Raw genomic sequence first — 21,294 nt, forward strand, 5'->3', positions numbered from 1 at the left:
AAAGGCAGGTCCAGCCGCTTCGGAGATACGGAGCAACGGGTGCAGAAAATAGAAATCAACTTTTTGAGAACGGAGTATCCGATTTGAATGATTGGGAGAAGTGTTTAATAGTTTTTGGCAAAGGCAGGCCAGCCATTTCGAAGATACGGAGCTAAATATGTAAAAAAGGGCTTTTTTGAGAGAATAAGCGTCCGATTTAAATGATTCAAAGAACTTTCTGCTTGTCTTACAAAATATTGATTTTGGAAAAAAAATTTTGTTTCAACTTTTTTTTTTTAATTTTATGTATATCGAAAATAATTCTGATTTTATTTTTAATTCTGACTATAGTTCTAATTTACTTTAAACAATATTTTCAACTTTGCAATTCAGTTTATATAATTCTTATAAATATTATTAGACATGTTACAATATTTATAATAATCTATTTGAAAACATTCAGTATTCCTCGAACATTTTGTTACGGTACAGGAAGTTCCAGCAATTTGCCTTAAGGCACGATGCCATAATTGCCTCAAGACAGAATTCGACTTACAGCTAGTTTTATCTCTTCTTCACATGTTGGATACATTGATGGATACAGTAGTGTTTTATGTGTAGTAGACGTTGTGTTTTTTTCAGTATTTTCATTCTTTTTTATATTTTTCTGTAGTCTTTCTCCTATTTCTGCAAGTGTTAATTTTCAATTCAAAAGTTTTGTTCATTGTGTTCTGGTTGTACTCCAGCATGAAATTTTTTTTCATGTCGTCCTAATGATTGTTTTGTTGCATATGCTTTATGGCATAATCCACAACTGTAAGGACTCTCCCCCGTGTGACTAAATTCATGTGATTTAAGGTATTGGATCGATGAGAATGTTTTGTTGCATATTTCGCATTCATAAAGCTGTTCTTTAGTGTGAGTCTGTTTATGTCTTGTTAAATGTGTCTTCTGTGCGAATGATTTATTGCATATTTCACACTCATGTGGACGTTCTCCAGTATGAGTAATTTCATGACGTTTTAAATCTTCCTTTGATTTAAATTTTTTATTGCACATTTCACAATCATAAGGACGTTCTTCAGTATGCACTATTGAATGCCTTTTTAAGTAATTTTGGTGTGGAAATCTTTTTTTGCATATTTCGCACTCATAAGGCAGTTCTCCAGTGTGAATAAATTCATGTCGTATTAAGTAATCTTTTGTTGTGAATCCTTTTCTGCATATTTTGCACTGATGAGGGCGTTCCCCAGTGTGAGTACATTATGTACTTTAAGGTATTGTTTTGTTGCAAATGTTCTATTGCATATTCCGCATTCATAATGTCTTTCTTCAGTGTGAAGCCTTTCATGGTTGTTTTAATATTTTCTTTGCTACGAATGTTTTATGGCATATTTTACATTCATAAGGCCTGTCTCCAGTGTGAAGCATTCTATGTTCCTTTAATGGTCGCTTCGTTGTGAATGTTTTATTGCATATTTCACAACTAAAAGGACGTTCACCTGTATGAATCATTTTATGTTGCTTTAAATTTGTCTTACGTGTGAATGTTTTATTACATATTTCACATTCATGGAGCTTTAGATTATCGCTTGTTGTACATTTTTCAGAAACGCTTTCGAATGATGTGCTTGAATAACTTGAATTACTGATGTCTTCATTAAATATATAAGGTTTTTCATTGGAACTTGTATCAGCATCTTGCTCATCGATAGTTTCTTGCTTTATATCCTCCTCAACCGTAACCTCAGATTTTAAAAATTGCTGTAGACAAATTTCATCCCTCTTGCTACAAATGCCTGTGGTATTTTCATGATCTTCAAGTTCTTGTTTAACTGAGGATATTCGTTGTTTCAACTTTAATTGTTGTGTTTGAATTTGTTTCATCAGACATTTTCAACTTTTGTAGGTTATGGTAATTGCTATCTAACAATTTCAGCCTAAAAGTCGAAAGACTTGTAATTTATGTGTTTGGAACGTGTAATGAATAATTTTGATAATTATTAATATGTTATAACACTAACACTGATGTTTTTGTTATTATTTTATATTTTGTTTGCTTCATTTATGAACTTTGACAATTTGACATTTCTACTTCGTTCTGATTGGTCAACACCAGAAACAACTTCAACTTCGAAGTTAACGGCGCAAAATCAAAATCAAAATACATGGAAAAAAATAGATTTTGGTCCAATTTAAATTTAAATTTTCCTTATTTATGTGCAAATTCAAAAGAATATGTGTACGAGAAGATTTTTCACAATTTAAATTATTTTAGGAGGTACAGCTGTTTGATCATGATAATTTCCTCCGGTTTTATTCCTTTTGCGAAACTTTAAACGCGTTTTACTCAAAACTAGTTCTTTCAATACGATGTACACCATTTTTCGAGTTCTTCTGGACCGATTACCTAAAAAACTTTCTGCTTGTATTGACAAAACAATTGCTTTTGAGGATAAAAAATTATTATATCTTTTTTTAGTTTCCATAAAATATTTTTGTAATTTTGGATTAAAAATTCAAAAAATTACCCAGGCTAAGCACAGTCTAATCTCCACTCTGGTACAAATGTTTACCCAAGTGTGTTTAGACTGTTTATGTTTATGGAGCACTTTTCCAATTTTGGGAAAAAACTATTGAAAAATGTGAAAATGCCGCCAAGCTAACCACAGTGTAAGTGAAAATGTCGCATAGAATTATTTGCAAATGCGTTTAGACTGTGACTATACCGGAGCACATTTTCAATTTTGTGTAATATTTTTTAAAATTTAATTTAAAAATTTTCTTGTCTAAAAAGAGATGCCATAAATAAATGCATGACCCCATACGTGCCGGAGTAACTTGTCTATTTTCATATTCAATTTGAGACAATATTATTTCTTATTCAATTTTGTACAAATTTGTAGAATATTTGATTAATATAAAGTGATTATTTTAAAAGTTACAAGAGATATAATAAACAAATGCATGGCCATACTTATCTACTTTCAAATGCGATTTTTAGGTATACCGAGTTGTATGAAGCTTTTTATGTTTTAATAAATTGTTCTTGGCTGAAAATGTTTTTTTGCATATCTCACATTTATAAGGTCGTTCTCCAGTGTGAATAACTTTATGTTGAATTAATGATTGTTTTAATCTGAATGATTTATTGCATATTTCACACTCATGAGGACGTTCTCCAGTGTGAACACTTTCATGTTGTTTCAAATTCCACTTCATTTTGAATGTTTTATTGCATATTTCACATTCATAAAGATGTTCTTTGGTTTGCTTTACTAATTGATTTTCTCCAGTGTGAATTCTATTATGTTGTTTTAATACTCTCATTGCTGAAAATGATTTTTTGCATATTTCACATTCATAAGGTCGCTCTCCAGTGTGAATAACTTTATGTTGTTTTAAATTTCGTTTTGTGACAAATGTTTTAAGACATATTTCACAACTGTAAGGACGTTCTCCAGAGTGGATCATTTTATGTTCTTTTAAATTTGACTTTAATGTGAATGTTTTATTGCATATTTCACAACTAAAAGGACGTTCTCCAGTATGAATCATTTCATGTCGGTTTAAATCTGCCTCTCTTTGGAATGTTTTATTACATATTTTACAATCATAAAGCTTTAGATTATCGCTTGTTGTACACTTTCCAGAAAGGATTTGGAATGATTTGCTCATATTAGTTGAATTACTGATGTCTTCATTAAATATGTAAGGTTTTTCATTGGAACTTGTCGCAGCATCTTGCACATCAATCTTTTCTTGCTTTGTTTCCTCTTCAATCGTAACCTCAGATTTTAAAAATTGCTGTAGGCATATCTCATCATTCTCCATAATCATATTTGATGTATATTCATAATGATCAACCTCTTCTTTCACTTGAGAATCTTGTTTAAAATCTTGCTCATCAACCATTTCTTGCTTTATATCCTCCTCAACTGTAACCTCTGATTTTAGAAATTGCTGTGGACAAATTTCATCAATTTCATAATCATCTAATTCTTGTTTCACCTGAGGATATTCATTCGGTTCAATTTTAATTGCTGTGTTTGAATTTGATTCTTCAGACATTTTCAGCTTTTGTAGGTTATGGTAAATGCTATCTAACGATGTCTGCCTAAAAGTCGAAAAGACTTGTATTTATGTGTTAGGAACGTGTTATGAATATATTTTGATAATTATTAATATGATATAACACTAACACTGATGTTTTTAATATTATTTTATATTTTTGTTTGCTTCATTTGTGCACTTTGACAATTTGACATTTTGACATTTCTACTTCGTTCTGATTGGTCAACACCAGAAACAACTTCAACTTCGAAGTTAACGGCGCAAAATTCAAAATCATTTGTTATACAGTTACATGGAAAAAGATAGATTTTGGTCCAATTTAAATTTAAATTTTCCTTATTAAGTGCAAATTCAAAAGAATATGTGTACGAGAAGATTTTTCACAATTTAAATTATTTTAGGAGGTACAGCTGTTTGATCATGATAATTTCTTCCGCTTTTATTCCTTTTGCCAAACTTTAAACGCTTTTTACTAAAAACTAGTTCTTTCAATACGATGTCCACTATTTCTCGAATTCTACTGGACCGTACTTATCTACTTTCAATCATGATTTTAAAGTATACCGAGTTGTTGTAGGTTCTTGTGATATTAGAAAATATTTTAGATTATTAAATTTTGTACAAAGTCGCAGAATATTTCATTAACATTAAATTCTTATTTTGAATGTTACAAGAGATATAATAAACAAATGCATGACCATACGTACTCGAGTTACAACTAGTCTATTTTCAATGACGATTTTTCTACGTACTCGAGTTACTTATCTACATTCAAAGACAATTTTTAAGTATACCGAGTTGTTGTAGGTTCTTGTGATATTAGAAAAGATTATTTCTTATTCAATTTTGTACAAATTTGTAGAATATTTGATTAATATAAAGTGATTATTTTAAAAGTTACAAGAGATATAATAAACAAATGCATGGCCATACTTATCTACTTTCAATCATGATTTTTAAGTATATCGAGTTGTTGTAGGTTTTTGTGATATTAGAAAATATTATTTTTTATTCAATTTTGTACAAATTTGCAGAATATTTGATTAATATTAAGCGATTATTTTAAAAGTTACAAGAGATGCCTTAAATAAATGTATGATCATACGTGCCGGAGTAACTTATCTAGTTTCAATTTTTTATTTTTCTATCTATTTTCGATTTTTAAGTATACCGAGTTGCTGTAGGTTCTTGTGATATTAGAAAATATTTTAGATTATTTAATTTTGCACAAATTTGCAAAATATTCTATTCATTTCATGTGATTATTTTAAAAATTACAAAAGATGCAATAAACAAATGCATGACGATACGTACTCGTGTTACTTATCTATTTTCAATGATGATTTTTAAGTATACCGATTTGTTGTAGGTTTCTGTGGTATTAGAAAGTATTGTATATTTAATTCTAAACAAATTTGCAAAATATTTTATGTACTTTTGAACGTACCATTGAAAAATTTCAAGAGATATAATAAATAAATGCATAAAAATTAATTGCATACTTCACAATTGCAGCAGCTTCAATATAAACGAGTACGCCCACAAAAAAATTATTTACTCGTTTGCCAATTTAAAGTATACCCAGTTGCTGTAGGGTTATATGTTATTAGACAACATTATAGATAATTTAATTTTGCATAAATTTTCCGAATATTTGACGAATTTTAGACGTACTGTTTAAAAGTTACAAGATATATAATACACATTAGTCACGATTAAATTAGCAGCACTAACACTGTTTTCAAATGCTCTTTCAGAGGATACCGAGATGCTCTAGGTCATAATAATATTAACAAGTGTTAAATTTTAATTAATTTTGCACTTTAATAAATTTTAATTAAAATTGTCAAATGTTTTATTTATATTAGATGAACGGTTTAAAAGTTGAAAGGGTTGAAATAAATAAATGCACTGATGAACGCACTTAAAGCTAATAAAATTAGATACAAACTTTTAATTGCAATTTTAAAGTATACTGAGTTGCTTTAGGGTCTTGTAATATTGGGCAACATTATATATAATTTAGTTTTGTACATATTATAAATTAGACATGCCGTTTAAAAGTTACAAGAGATATAGTATTAATGTAGTAGTTTAATTTAGAAATGTAAAAGTGTAAATTAGGCAAGTATTTTTTTTTTGAACTTGAATTCGAAATGAAATGACGATTGTTAATGTTTTGGAGATAAATTGATTTATGATTTACATTTGATTTGCTCAGATATAACAAACAAGATAGCAAAAATAATGAAAGTTACACTATTTGTAATAATATATTTGAAAACGTTTAAAATTTCTCGAAATTTTATCACGGCACGGGAAGTACCAGCAATTTGCCTTAAGGCACGATGCCATACACTACTAGTTTTTATTATTATTGATAATGTAAATTTCATCACTTGTATTTTATAGATTCTATATCAGTGCTTATATTTAGACGACGATCTTTGTATATGTTTACAAGAAACGCAACGCATATGAACAAAACCTAAACGAGTCGCGCTAAAATAAATTTATCTAAGGACCTTATCTCATATTTCTAAGACTAATGTAAAATAGCGCATATAAAATATATAAACATTTTGAAACTGAATTGTCATAGTCGAAATTATTTATTTCGACTATCTGAGTATATATACAGTCTATTTATATTTTTCTATTGAAAAAAATAAAATGCTATATTTATAATTATTTAAACATTTATATTAGCATTATTAAACAATTACAATTACAACACACTTTTATCAGTAACAGAGTTAAAAAATATATGAATTGTAATTGATATCTCCACAAGAAATGAATTTTAAGGTTGAACAGTTTCCGGCAAATTCATTGTTGAATCTTTTCTTACTTCATCATGTAGTTCTTTTACATGTCGTCTTAATGCACTTTTTAATGCATATGCTTTATTGCAAATTTCACAACTGTAAGGACGTTCTCCAGCATGAACTGCTCCATGTTGTGTTAATGTCTTTTTCAATGCAAATGTTTTATAGCATATTTCACAACTATAAGGCCGTTCTCCAGTGTGAATAATTTGATGGTGTTTTAAATCTGACTTTGTTTTATATGCTTTATTGCATATTTCACAATTATAAGAGCGTTCTTCAGAATGCACAGATAAATGCTTTTTTAAGGTCACTCGGAGTGAAAATCTCTTTTTGCATATTTCACACTCATAACGACGTTCGCCAGTGTGTAAAACTGCATGTCGTTTTAATGTTACTTTTAATCTGAATGCTTTATTGCATATTTCACAATTGTAAGGACGTTCTCCAGTATGAATTGTTCCATGTTCTCTTAATGCACGTTTGCTTTTAAATGCTTCATTGCATATTTCACAACTATAAGGACGTTCTCCAGTGTGAATTATTTCATGCTCTGTTAATGAATATTTTGATTTGAATCTCTTTTTGCATGTATTACACTGATGAGGGCATTCTTCAGTGTGAGTAACTTTATGTTGCTTCAAACATTGTTTTGTTGCAAATGTTTCATTGCATATTTTGCAAACACTTTCTTTGGTATGAAGCCTTTTATGCTTGAATAAATTGTTCTTGGCTGAAAATGTTTTTTTGCATATCTCACATTCATAAGGTCGTTCTCCAGTGTGAATAACTTTATGTCGAATTAATGATTGTTTTAATCTGAATGATTTATTGCATATTTCACACTCATGAGGACGTTCTCCAGTGTGACAAAGTTCGTGTAGTCTTAATGATGCCATATTTGGGAATGTTTTGTTGCAAATATTGCACTCATAAGGATTTTCTCCAGTGTGAATTGTTTTATGGCGTTTTAAAGTCCGCTCGTCTTTGAATGCTTTATGACATATTTCACACTCATAAGGACGTTCTCCAGTGTGAACACTTTCATGTTGTTTCAAATTCCACTTCATTTTGAATGTTTTATTGCATATTTCACATTCATAAAGATGTTGTTTAGTTTGCTTTAATAATTGACTTTTTCCAGTGTGAATTTTCTTATGTTGGTTTAATACTCTCATTGCTGAAAATGATTTTTTGCATATTTCACATTCATAAGGTCGCTCTCCAGTGTGAATAACTTTATGTTGTTTTAAATTTCGTTTTGTGGCAAATGTTTTATGGCATATTTCACAAATGTAAGGACGTTCTCCAGAGTGGATCATTTTATGTTCTTTTAAATTTGAATTTGATGTGAATGTTTTATTGCATATTTCACAACTAAAAGGACGTTCTCCAGTATGAATCATTTTATGTTGGTTTAAATCTGCCTCACTTTGGAATGTTTTATTACATATTTTACAATCATAGAGCTTTAGATTATTGCTTGTTATACACTTTCCAGAAAGGATTTGGAATAATTTGCTCATATTAGTTGAATTACTGATGTCTTCATTAAATATGTAAGGTTTTTCATTGGAACTTGTCACATCGTCTTGCACATCAATCGTTTCTTGCTTTATATCCTCCTCAACCGTAACCTCAGATTTTAAAAATTGCTGTAGGCATATTTCATCATTTTCCATACTCATATTTGATGTATGTTCATTATCATCAACCTCTTGTTTCACTTGAGGTTCTTGTTTAAAATCTTGCTCATCGATGATTTCTTGCTTTATATCCTCCTCGCTCTTAACCTCTGATTTTAGAAATTGCTGTGGACAAATTTCATCAATTTCATAATCATCTAACTCTTGTTTTACCTGAGGATATTCAATCGGTTCAACTTTAATAGTTGTGTTTGAATTTATTTCTACAGACATTTTCAACTTTTGTAGGTTATGGTAATTGCTATCTAACAATTTCAGCCTAAAAGTCGAGAAGACTTGTAATTTATGTCTTTGGAACGTGTAATGAATAGATTTTGATAATTATTAATATGTTATAATACTCACACTGATGTTTTTGTTATTATTATATATTTTTGTTTGCTTCATTTGTGCACTTTGACAATTTGACAATTTGACATTTCTACTTCGTTCTGATTGGTCAACACCAGAAACAACTTCAACTTCGAATTTAACGGCGGCAAAATTTAAAATCATATGTGATGTAGTTACATGAAAAAAGATAGATTTTAATTCAATATTAATTTAGAACGCTTTCGTTTATATTTTTATTATTATTGCATCATTAAAAGTCAGAATTTCTAAGTTCTTGGTAGCCTTGATAAACTCGCAGTTTAAATCTTTTTAATGTTGTCTAACCTAAACGAAGAAGAGCTGTCAAAATGTCAAAGTGCGTAAATAAAGCAAGTGAAATAATAAAATAATAACGAAAAAGTCAGTGTTAGTATTATAACATATAAATAATTATCAAAATATATTTATTACACGTTCCTAGCACATAAATTACAAATCGTGTTGACTTTTAGGCATACATCGTTAGATAGCATTTACCATAACCTATAAAAGTTGAAAATGTCTGAAGCAATAAATTCAAACACAACAATTAAAGTTGAACCGAACGAATATCCTCAAATTAAACAAGAACTTAAAGATTATGAAAATACAACAGGCATTAGTATGGAAAATGATGAAATTTGTCTACAGCAATTTTTAAAATCTGAGGTTACGGTTGAGGAAGATATGAAGCAAGAAATCATTGATGAACAAGATTTTAAACAAGATCCTCAAGTGAAAGAAGAGTTTGATGATTATGAATATACATCAAATATGAGTATGGAGAATGATGATATATGCCTACAGCAATTCCTAAAATCTGAGGTTACGATTGACGAGGAAATTAAACAAGAAAAGATTGATGTGCTAGATGCTGTGCCTAATACAAATTCCAATGAAAAACCTCACATACTTAATGAAGACACCAGTAATTCAAGTAATTCGAGCGATTCATTCGAAAGCGTTTCTGGAAAATGTACAACAAGTGATAATCTAAAGCTTCATAAATGTGAAATATGTAATAAAACATTCCCACAAAAAAGAAATTTAAATCAACATAAGGTGATTCATTCCCATAAACATTCTGTTAGTTGTAAAATATGCAATAAAACACTCGCCGGAATACGATCATTAAAAATACATGAACTTGTTCACACTGGAGAACGACGTTACAAATGTGAAGAATGCAATAAAATGTTCAAATTAAAGAGCTATTTAAAACAACATAAAATAACTCACACTGGAGAACGTCCTTACATTTGCAAAATATGTCATAAAGCATTCAAAGAAAAAAAGACTTTTGATTACCATGAAAGAACTCACGCTGAAAATATTTATCCTTACAGTTGCGAAATATGTCATGAAAAATTCAAGGCAAAGCATCATTTGAAATACCATGAAGCAATTCACACTGGAGAATACCCTTATGTATGCAAAATATGCAACAAAACATTCACATTAAAACAAACATTAACTCGACATGAAATTAGTCACACCGGAGTGCGTCCTTATGAATGTGAGATATGCAAAAAAACATTTACATCAAAACAATCAGTAGTTCGACATAAAATTAGTCACACTGGAGAACGTAATTATAATTGTGGAATTTGCAATAAAACATTTGCAATAAACGATTTGTTAAGACAACATGTAAGAGGAGTACATGCTGGAATATGGAAAAAACGTTCAAAAAAAGTTTTGAATTTGCCGGAAACTAGCCAACCATAAAAACCTTTCTTAGTGGAACTGCACAATTCATGTATTTTTTTAACTCTGTTACTGATAAAAGTGAATCGAATGCAATTGTTTAATAACTTACAAATAAATGTTTAAATAATTATAAATATAATATTATATTTTTTTAATAGAGATATATAAATAAAGTATATATATTTTTAAAGAAGAAGTTTATATTTAACTTAAATAGTTGAAATAAATAATTGCGACTATGGCTTGATTTTTTATTTTGATTTTATTTTCATATTACCGTTATCGTGTCATTTTTCGGTTTATATATATCTACATATATATATAAAAATAAGTCGGGTTTTCCTTCCTGACGATTTAACTCCAGAACGCACGAACCGATTTCGATAATTTTGCATTCATTGAAAAGGTCTCGGGCTCCGCAAGGTTTATAGCTAAGAAAATTAGTGGTGCATGGCATCGTGCTCTAATGCAAATCGCTAAAACTTCACGCACCGTAATTAAAAATTTGAGTAGTAACATTAGTAATATATAATAATATATTAGTGAGAATTATCAGAATTATGCTTGGTTAAGTCAACGAGCAATTCTTGCCGCCAAGAAATATGATGTACACGCACTGAATTTCACCATTCAATCAAAAATTGCTGGCGATTTGGTGACATACCAATGATTCCGACTGGTCTTCCGATTGACTTCAAACGATTGCAATTTCCAGTTCGCCTTACGTTTGCAATAACATGTCGCTAGGCCAATCGCTTAGTGTTTCCGTGATAAATTTCAAATAGATTATTTAGAAAATCATTGTTTTTCACATGGGCAGTTATACGTTGCCTGTTCACGAGTTGGAAAACCATCTGCTTTGTTTGTGTTAACGTCAGACCAAAAAACAAAAAATGTGGTTTACCAAATTCACTTTCATTTACTTAGAGAAGTTCAACTAAAAAACACTTCATTTTTGTAATCGAAATAAATTCATTACTGTTGTATAATAAAATCACATTTTTCCTTTTCAAATATAAAACAAACAAAAAATTTCTTCATCTTTCTCACGAAACCATCTGGTGGCGAAACGGAGTTTGTCGGGTTTGCTAGTATGTATATATATATATATATATATATATATGTATATAATTATTTGTATATATATTTATAATATATATATATATATATATATATATATATATATATATTATTACTTACTGCAACAACACTTGCAACTCTTTTGGATCCTTTTATCAATAATGCAATTTCACCAAAATGTGCTCCGTCTTCTAAATGACACACCTGAAATATTAAAAAACTTTTATATATATATAAATATCTATATATATATATATATATATATATATATATATATATATATGTATATATATAAATGTATATATATATGTATATATATATATATATATATATATATATATATATATATATATATATATTTCAACAGTCCTATCACAAATAATTTGAACAAAAAAATGTAAAGTACACATAGACAATTTTTAAGCATTAACTTCGTTCGTCTCTAATCACTCGTTTATTGTCTCTAATGACACTCTCTACCACATTCAAAGTTGCTGTATTGTTAGACAATGTTGTAGATTATTTAATTTCCAACAAATTTGCAAAAGACACTATTTGAATACCATTATTAGTTTAAAAGTTATAAACTATTTACTAAACAAATGCACTGATTTTATCTATATGTAATTTACTCGTATGCTTTGTGACAGAATATTTTTTGTTTTCCGGAGTTGTTTGTAAATATAATATAATACGTGAATGAGTAATAGTATTTGTGTATATAATAGTACGAGAGTATATAACAGTGTTTGTAAATATAATATAGTACGTAAATTGTTTACAAAGTAAATTGTAACGATTGTAATTGATGTTACATTGGAGAAAGTTCTCAATATATTTGCAAGAGAATGAACCAACACATTTGTAATTCGAAAAATCTAAATCAGTTTAAGACGATGTTTTCGGAACATATCATCAATTTAAACCATACTTTCAATACTAAGATTTTTTTTTTATTTTACATAAGGAAAAGAATGGTGACCTTAGAAAATTTGCTGAATCTGTTTTTACTTTTTTAAATCCCTTGTTGCGTTAATAAACGAAATTCTTCTCTTTTAGTACATGACTCTTATCATAGTATTATAAATTTTTATAATATAGTATATATATAGTATATTGATCATTTAATCTTTAAACGCGTTTTTCTCGAAACTGCATTTTCCGAATTTACTGCAGCGATTACTCAAAAACAAATGATCCGATCATTATCGATTTTTTTTTACATGTTCTATATATAGTTCTCCGTAAAATGAACTATCGATTTTTTGATCGGATCAAACATCGAATTTTGGCAGTCGAAAAACGACCAAAATTTTGGGTAAAATTCGATTTTTTTTTTTCAAAAACGCCATCATTTTGTCAATTTTTGATTTTTTTTTCTTTATCGTAGTTCATTTCACAGACAATATTATCTAGTTTAACGAGATTTTTTTTTTTTAATTTCATCCACGTAGAAGGCCGGAATCACTGCAGCAGTGAAAGGCCTTTTTTCGCGCCGTTGGAGATCGACAATAACTTAAAAAATATTTAATTTTTTTCTTCAAAAATTTTACTATGTATTCTTAAAACATGTATAAATATATTCCTAAAATTTTGAAATGATTGATAAAGTAGTTTTTTTAATATAAATTCACAAAAATCACCCTTTTTTTGGCGGTTACACTAGTTGTGCCCCTTAATTTATTTTAATCTATAATACATTTTAAATGTAAACTTTCTGAAAATGCCGTTTAGATACCGTTTCTTAATTAAAAGAAAAATCATCCTTCGAGTATATATGCTCTATTTATATTCATAAGTATGTATTAAGAAAAAAAAGAGTGCGCGTAAGGATCACACGCGATTGAAGTAAAATTTATTTCTGTGTGTATAAAGTAGCAAATTTAAGTTGAGTAAAAATAAATACATCATATAAAAATTTTGAATAATGTTTATTAGTAATATGGTAAAACTCGTGATGCACACATTTATTAGTGTCGTCAATCATTATACACATTTATATAATGATAAATTATAAATTATATATTTATAATAGCATTAAAAATATGTATAATATTTACAAACAATAATGTAATCAAAGTCGTACTTGAAATATGACATGATCGTTTTAAAGTAATTGCTGATTAATAAATTCTATAATATTCATTCACACAGTGGATTATGTTAAACAACGCCTAAACAAATATTGTTTTTGCAAATTAACTCATCCTGTAACAATTGTGTTTGAAGAACTTCGTGTAATTAAAATTAACATACATTCATTTACTGTTTGTGTTTTTTTACTTTTTCGCTGACGATATAATCTTATTCCTTGAACAGCTTTAATATCCGTCTTGCCTAACAAATTGAAGCCATACTTTTATATTTGTTTTATTTATCAAGCCCTGCAAATGGCCTGATTTATGAATCATTTGTTATTTTATGTGAACGTTAATGCAATGATCATCATCAATATTACGAGGTAATAAATTAACCATATTATCATTGTCAACAGGCACATTTATAATTTGGCCAAACATTCCAAATTGTCCATTTGCATGTCGCAATCGTCTAATTTGCATGAAACACAACCTAGGTGAAATTAACCTTTCAGATACAATATCTAGTTTAGGTAGATAATTTGGCATAAATTTACACAAAGTGGGAATTTTACCCCGACAAGTTTGACATCCAACCTGATTATTTGAATCAATATTCAAAAAACCATTATTAAGAATTTGTTTTTGAGCTTCATTTGATATTTTTAAGTCACTTTGAAACCAAAGTCGATCACACACAAAACATACATAGCCAAAGCTATTTGTAAATTGTTTTTCAAACAATTTTCGTGCATTCCTAAACAAATTGAAGTCTTTATATGGAAGATCAAATACTTTATTTGACTCTTGCTAAAGATCAGTTCTTGTCACATTATATGCAAAATCATTAATTTGCAATTGACGTAATGTAGTGGCTGTATCAGAAAAAGTTACAGCAGTACTTTTAACTAAAAAGATAACAGAATAATATATTTAAATGTGAATAGTTGTAGCGTTTTTCATGAGTCAAATAGTTTGAAAAGATTCTTACTTATGTCATTGGTGTTGACATTAACATCTAAATTGATATCTCCGGCTCAAGATTTTCTAATTAATTGGCAGTAACCGATTATTTTCCTGCAGTTGTTTTGTTCGACGATGTAATGTTGATCTTTGAGAGTTTGTAAGAGGCTTTGAACCTGCATCAGTTATAACTACTATTATAATAAATTAAAATTATTCTTCATAGCCATCATAAAAGAGAAACATGTAAACTTACATTAAATTGCTAATGAAGAAATATTGTTTCCACAATTTCACTTATCACGTAATTGTGTTTGTAGAACTTCATTATTGACTGCTTGTTTGTTTTGACTATTTCGCTGGCGATACAGTTTCATTCTTTGAGCAACTGTAGTATCTATCTTTTGTAAAAATATTTTACAATACAAATTACTTCAATAAACTCACATTTCTTACGCAGCGCAGATTTTTCCTTAGTTTCATTATTTATTTGCGATCATTTGCACTACAATTATTTATGGGGGACGGGATAAAATATGCTTCCGATCCTGACATTTTTATTAACTCACGAATCATACTGCTAACCCATGTCGCGCCTAAAGAAGTTTTACTTCAAAAAATGTTTAGAGACTACGAGCTAAATACAAAACTCAAGTGAATGTCGACACATTTTGTTTTGTTTTTGACATATGATTTGGCATTTGATGTATTTTTTGTTTTGCTCGCAGACTAGATCGAATAATTGCGATAGCTGCGCTTACTAGCGTCGTAAGCGCGAATCATGCAAGCGATTACTTTACACTTACGTCGCGCCTAAAGAAGTTTTACTTCAAAAAAAATATAAGCATTTACCACAATTTTATTCATATATATGTATACCTTTGACAAACAAATTACAGTGCTACATTTATAATTATTTAAACATTATATTTACATTATTGAACAATTACATACAACACACTTTTGTAAGTGACGGAGTTAAAAAAAATACATGAATTGCAATTGATATCCTCACAAGGATTTTAAGGTTGAACAGTTTCCGGCACTTCCAAAATTTTTTCTGAAGGTTTTTTTACAGAGCGTATACCAGCATGTACTCCTTTCAAATGCTGTCTTAATGTATCTTTTAATGCAAATGCTTTATTGCAAATTCCACAACTATAATGGCGTTCTCCTGTATGGATCACTTTATGTCGGCTTAATGATTGTTTTGTTGAGAATGATTTATTGCAAATTTCGCAGTTGAAAGAACCCTCATCAGTGTGAGATATTTTATGTTGATTGAATGCTTGTTTAGATGTGAATGTTTTATTGCATATTTCACAACTAAAAGGACGTTCACCTGTATGAATCATTTTATGTTGCTTTAAATTTGTGTTTCTATTGAATGTTTTATTACATATTTCACAACTATAAGGACGTTCTTCATTATGCACTGATAAATGCGTTTTTAAGTTCCTTTGATGTGGAAACCTTTTTTTGCATATTTCGCACTCATGAGGGAGTTCTCCAGTGTGAATAAGTTCATGTCGTGTTAATGAATCTTTTCTTATGTATGTTTTATTGCATATTTCACAACTATAAGTACGTTCTTCAATGTGAATACTTGCATGGGCTTTTAAAGCCCGATTTGTTTTAAATGCTTTATGGCATATTTCACATTCAAAAGGTCTTTCTCCAGTGTGAGACATTTCATGTTCGGTTAAACTTATCTTTGATTTGTATGTTTTATTGCATATTTCGCATTTGTAAGGTCGTTCACCAGTATGATTCATTTTATGATAGATTAATAATGACTTTACTGTAAATTTTTCATTGCATATATCACAACTATGCGGATGTTCACCAGTGTGAACATTTTCGTGTTGTTTTAAAAGCCACATTGCTTTGAATCCTTTATTGCATATTTCACATTTGTAAGGTCGTTCACCAGTATGATTCATTTCATGAATCTTAAATGATGTCTTTCTTGTAAATGTTTTATTGCATATATCACAACTATAAGGATGTTCTTCAGAATGAATCATTTTATGTCCTTTAAGATATTCCTTTAATGCAAATGCTTTATTGCATATTTCGCACTTATAAGGACGTTCTTCGCTGTGAATCTTTTGATGGTAATTTAATGCTCCTTTTGTTACAAACTTTTTTCTGCATATTTCACACTCATGTGGATGTTTGTAATAAGGGTCTTCTTTATGCAATGCTGAGTGGTTTTTTAACATTCTTAAATTGACAAATCTTTTATTGCATATTTCACACTCATGCGGACGTTCTCCAGTGTGAATTGCTTCATGGTGTTTCAAAGACCACTTTTCTATGAATGTTTTATGACATATTTCACACTTATGTGGACGTTCTCCAGTGTGAATTATTTCATGATGCTTTAAATGTTGCTTTCTTTTGAATGTTTTATTACAAAATTTACATTTATATGGTTTTAGATTATCATTTATTTTACATGTTTCAGAAACACTTTCAAATGATTTGTTCGTGTTACTTGAATTACCAATGTTTTCATTGAATATGTCAGTTTTCTCACTTAAACTTGTATTAGGCGCAGCATCTTGCCCATCGATCTTTTCTTGTTTAATTTCCTCATCAATCGTAACCTCAGATTTTAAAAATTGCTGTAGGCATATCTCATCATTCTCCATAATCATATTTGATGTATGTTCATTATCATTAACCTCTTCTTTCACTTGAGGATCATGTTTAAAAACTTGCTCATCGATGATTTCTTGCTTTATATCCTCTTCAACCGTAACTTCTGATTTTAGAAATTGCTGTGGACAAATTTCATCAATTTCATAATCATCTAACTCTTGTTTTACCTGAGGATATTCGATCGGTTCAATTTTAATTGTTGTGTTTGAATTTGTTTTATCAGACATTTTTGACTTTTGTAGGTTATGATAATTGCTATCTAACGATGTTTGCCTAAAAGTCGAAAAGACTTGTATTTATGTGTTAGGAACGTGTAATGAATATATTTCGGTAATTATTAATATAATTTAACACTAACACTGATGTTTTTGTTAATATTTTATATTTTTGCTTGCTTCATTTGTGCACTTTGACAATTTGACATTTCTACTTCGTTCTGATTGGTCAACACCAAAAACAACTTCAACTTCGAATTTAACGGCGGCAAAATTTAAAATCATATGTGATATAAATATATGAAAAAAGATAGATTTTAATTCAATATTAATTTAGAACGCTTTCGTTTATATTTTTATTATTATTGCATCATTAAAAGTCAGAATTTCTAAGTAAGACTTCGGATTATCCGGACTTCGAATTATCCGGACTTCGGATTATCCGGAATCCGGATATCAGAATATGCGAATATCCGAATATCTGAATATCCGAATATCTGAATATCCGAATATCTGAATATCCAAATATCTGAATATCCGAATATCTGAATATCTGAATATCTGAACTTTCGATTATCCGGACTTTCAATTATCCGGAATTCGGATTATCCGGACTTTTGATTATCCGGACTTCGGATTATCCGGAATTCGGATTATCCGGACTTTCGATCATCCGTACTTTCGATTATCCGTACTTCGGATTATCCGGACTTTCGATTATCCGGAATTCGGATTATCCGGAATCCGGATTATCCGGACTTTCGATTATCCGTACTTCGGATTATCCGGACTTTCGATTATCCGGACTTTCGATTATCCGGACTTTCGATTATTCGGACTTTCGACTATCCGGACTTTCGATTATCCGGACTTTCGATTATCCGGAATTCGGATTATCCGGACTTTCTATTATCCGGAATTCGGATTATCCGGAATTACAAACGTTTGTAATTACCGAATAAAGTGTGACGATTGGGCTGCAAAAATATTACAAATATATATATATATATATATATATATAATATTTTATATAAGTTTTTTAATATTTTAGGTGTGTCATTTAGAAGACGGAGCACATTTTGGTGAAATTGCATTATTGATAAAAGGATCCAAAAGAGTTGCAAGTGTTGTTGCAGTAAGTAATAATTATATATATATATATATATATATATATATATATATTAGCAAACCCGACGAACTCCGTTTCGCCACCAGATGGTTTCATGAGAAAGATGGAGAAATTTTTTGTTTGTTTCATATTTGAAAAGGAAAAATTTGATTTTATTATACAACAGTAATGAATTTATTTCGATTACAAAAATGAAGTGTTTTTTAGTTGAACTTCTCTAAGTAAATGAAAGTGAATCCGCAAATTATCCGTTTCATTGAAGTGCTCTTTGGTAAACCACATTTTTTGTTCTTTGGTCTGGCGTTAACACAAACGAAGCGGATGGTTTTCCAACTCGTGAAAAGGCAACGTATAACTGCCCATGTGAACAACAATGATTTTCTAAATAATCTATTTGAAATTTATCCCGCAAACACTAAGCAATTGGCCTTGAGACTTGTTATTGCGAACTGCAAATTGCAATCGTTTGAAGTCAAACGAAAAACCAGTCGAAATCATTGGTATGTCACCAAATCGCCGTCAATTTTTTATTAAATGGTGAAGTTCAGTGCGTGTACATCATTATTCTTTGCGGCAAGAATTGCTCGTTGACTTAACCAAGCATAATTCTGATAATTCTCACTAATGTCATTACTCGAATTTTTAATTACGGTGCGTGAAGTTCCAGGAGCTTGCATTAAGGCACGATACCATGCACCACTAATTTTCTTAGTTATAAACCTTGCGGAGCCTGAGACCTTTTCAATGAATGCAAAATTGTCGAAATCGGTTCGTGCGTTCTGGAGTTATTTCAGGAAGGAAAACCCGACTTAATTTTATGTATATGTAGATATATATAAACCGAAAAATGATACGATAACGGTAATATGAAAATAAAATCAAAATAAAAAATCAAGCCATAGTCGCAATTATTTATTTCAACTATTTAAGTTAAATATAAACTTCTTTTTTAAAAATATATATACTTTATTTATATATCTCTATTAAAAAAATATAATATTATATTTATAATTATTTAAACATTTATATGTAAGCTATTAAACAATTGCATTCAATTCACTTTTATCAGTAACATAGTTAAAAAAAATACATAATTTGCAATACCACAAAGAAAGGTTTTTAAGGTTGGTTAGTTTCCGGCAAATTCAAAACTTTTTTTGAACGTTTTTTCCATATTCCAGCATGTACTCCTCTTACATGTTGTCTTAACAAATCGTTTATTGCAAATGTTTTATTGCAAATTCCACAATTATAATTACGTTCTCCAGTGTGACTAATTTTATGTCGAGCTACTGATTGTTTTGATGTAAATGTTTTTTTGCATATCTCACATTCATAAGGACGCACTCCGGTGTGACTAATTTCATGTCGAGTTAATGTTTGTTTTAATGTGAATGTTTTGTTGCATATTTTGCATACATAAGGGTTTTCTCCAGTGTGAATTGCTTCATGTTGTTCTAACGCCCGCTTTGCTATGAATGTTTTATGACATATTGGGCAACTGTAAGGACTTTCTCCAGTGTGAATTGTTTCATGGTATTTCAAATTATGCTTTGCCTTGAATTTTTTATGACATATTTCGCAACTGTAAGGATAAATTTTTTCAGTGTGAGTTCTTTCATGGTAATCAAAAGTCCTTTTTTCTTTGAATGCTTTATGACATATTTTGCAAATGTAAGGACGTTCTCCAGTGTGAGTTATTTTATGTTGTTTTAAATGACCTTTCAATTTGAACATTTTATTGCATTCTTCACATTTGTAACGTCGTTCTCCAGTGTGAACAAGTTCATGTATTTTTAATGATCGTATTCCGGCGAGTGTTTTATTGCATATTTTACAACTAACAGGATAGGTTTTACGGGTATGAACCATTTTATGTTGATTTAAATTTGTCTTTTTTGAGAATGTTTTATTACATATTTCACATTCATGAAGCTTTAGATTATCGCTTGTTGTACATTTTTCAGAAACGCTTTCGATTGATGTGCTTGAATAACTTGAATTACTGATGTCTTCATTAAATATGTAAGGTTTTTCATTGGAACTTGTATCAGCATCTTGCTCATCAATAGTTTCTTGCTTTATATCCTCCTCAACCGTAACCTCAGATTTTAAAAATTGCTGTAGACAAATTTCATCCCTCTTGCTACAAATACCTGTGGTATTTTCATGATCTTCAAGTTCTGGTTTAACTTGAGGATATTCGATTGTTTCAATTTTGATTATTGTGTTTGAATTTGTTTCTTCAGACATTTTCAACTTTTGTAGGTTATGGTAATTGCTATCTAACAATTTCAGCCTAAAAGTCGAGAAGACTTGTAATTTATGTCTTTGGAACGTGTAATGAATAGATTTTGATAATTATTAATATGTTATAATACTCACACTGATATATATATATATATATATATATCTATATATATGTACATATATATATATATATATATATATATATATATAATATATGTAAAAATCTTAAACATGTTGTTTCAAATTCAAATTTTCCGCGCCGGC

General features: G+C 29.4%; 5 protein-coding genes and 1 pseudogene across 5 annotated transcripts; 1 reads left to right on the forward strand and 5 right to left on the reverse strand.

The window, feature by feature from the left end:
* Window positions 1–687: 687 nt before the first annotated feature.
* LOC113389764 (zinc finger protein 570-like) lies at window positions 688–1,330 on the reverse strand. Its single transcript, XM_026626773.1, has 2 exons — window positions 1,286–1,330; window positions 688–1,212 (listed from the first exon to the last, which is right to left on the reverse strand). The coding sequence occupies exons 1-2, from the start codon at window positions 1,328–1,330 to the stop codon at window positions 688–690; spliced, it is 570 nt and encodes a 189-aa protein (XP_026482558.1).
* On the reverse strand, window positions 1,327–1,866 carry LOC113389765 (zinc finger and SCAN domain-containing protein 31-like). Its single transcript, XM_026626774.1, has one exon. The coding sequence runs from the start codon at window positions 1,864–1,866 to the stop codon at window positions 1,327–1,329; it is 540 nt and encodes a 179-aa protein (XP_026482559.1).
* Window positions 1,867–2,955: 1,089 nt separating this feature from the next.
* Window positions 2,956–8,947, reverse strand: LOC113389766 (annotated as a pseudogene).
* A 266-nt stretch (window positions 8,948–9,213) lies between these two features.
* Window positions 9,214–10,666, forward strand: LOC113389135 (zinc finger protein 583-like). The gene is made up of 2 exons (XM_026626187.1): window positions 9,214–9,325; window positions 9,412–10,666. Exon 2 carries the CDS (start codon window positions 9,458–9,460, stop codon window positions 10,664–10,666), a length of 1,209 nt encoding a protein of 402 aa, XP_026481972.1. The 5' UTR covers window positions 9,214–9,325; window positions 9,412–9,457.
* Window positions 10,667–15,791: 5,125 nt separating this feature from the next.
* LOC113389767 (zinc finger protein 708-like) lies at window positions 15,792–17,663 on the reverse strand. The gene has a single exon (XM_026626775.1). It carries the CDS (start codon window positions 17,661–17,663, stop codon window positions 15,792–15,794), a length of 1,872 nt encoding a protein of 623 aa, XP_026482560.1.
* Window positions 17,664–19,899: 2,236 nt separating this feature from the next.
* LOC113389768 (zinc finger protein 525-like) lies at window positions 19,900–21,075 on the reverse strand. The gene has a single exon (XM_026626776.1). The coding sequence runs from the start codon at window positions 21,031–21,033 to the stop codon at window positions 19,900–19,902; it is 1,134 nt and encodes a 377-aa protein (XP_026482561.1). The 5' UTR covers window positions 21,034–21,075.
* Between the last annotated feature and the right edge of the window lie 219 nt (window positions 21,076–21,294).

Source organism: Ctenocephalides felis, unplaced genomic scaffold (assembly GCF_003426905.1).
Source record: "Ctenocephalides felis isolate EL2017-DRISC unplaced genomic scaffold, ASM342690v1 CF-g0.4_SCAFFOLD_03573, whole genome shotgun sequence".
Taxonomy (NCBI): domain Eukaryota; kingdom Metazoa; phylum Arthropoda; class Insecta; order Siphonaptera; family Pulicidae; genus Ctenocephalides; species Ctenocephalides felis.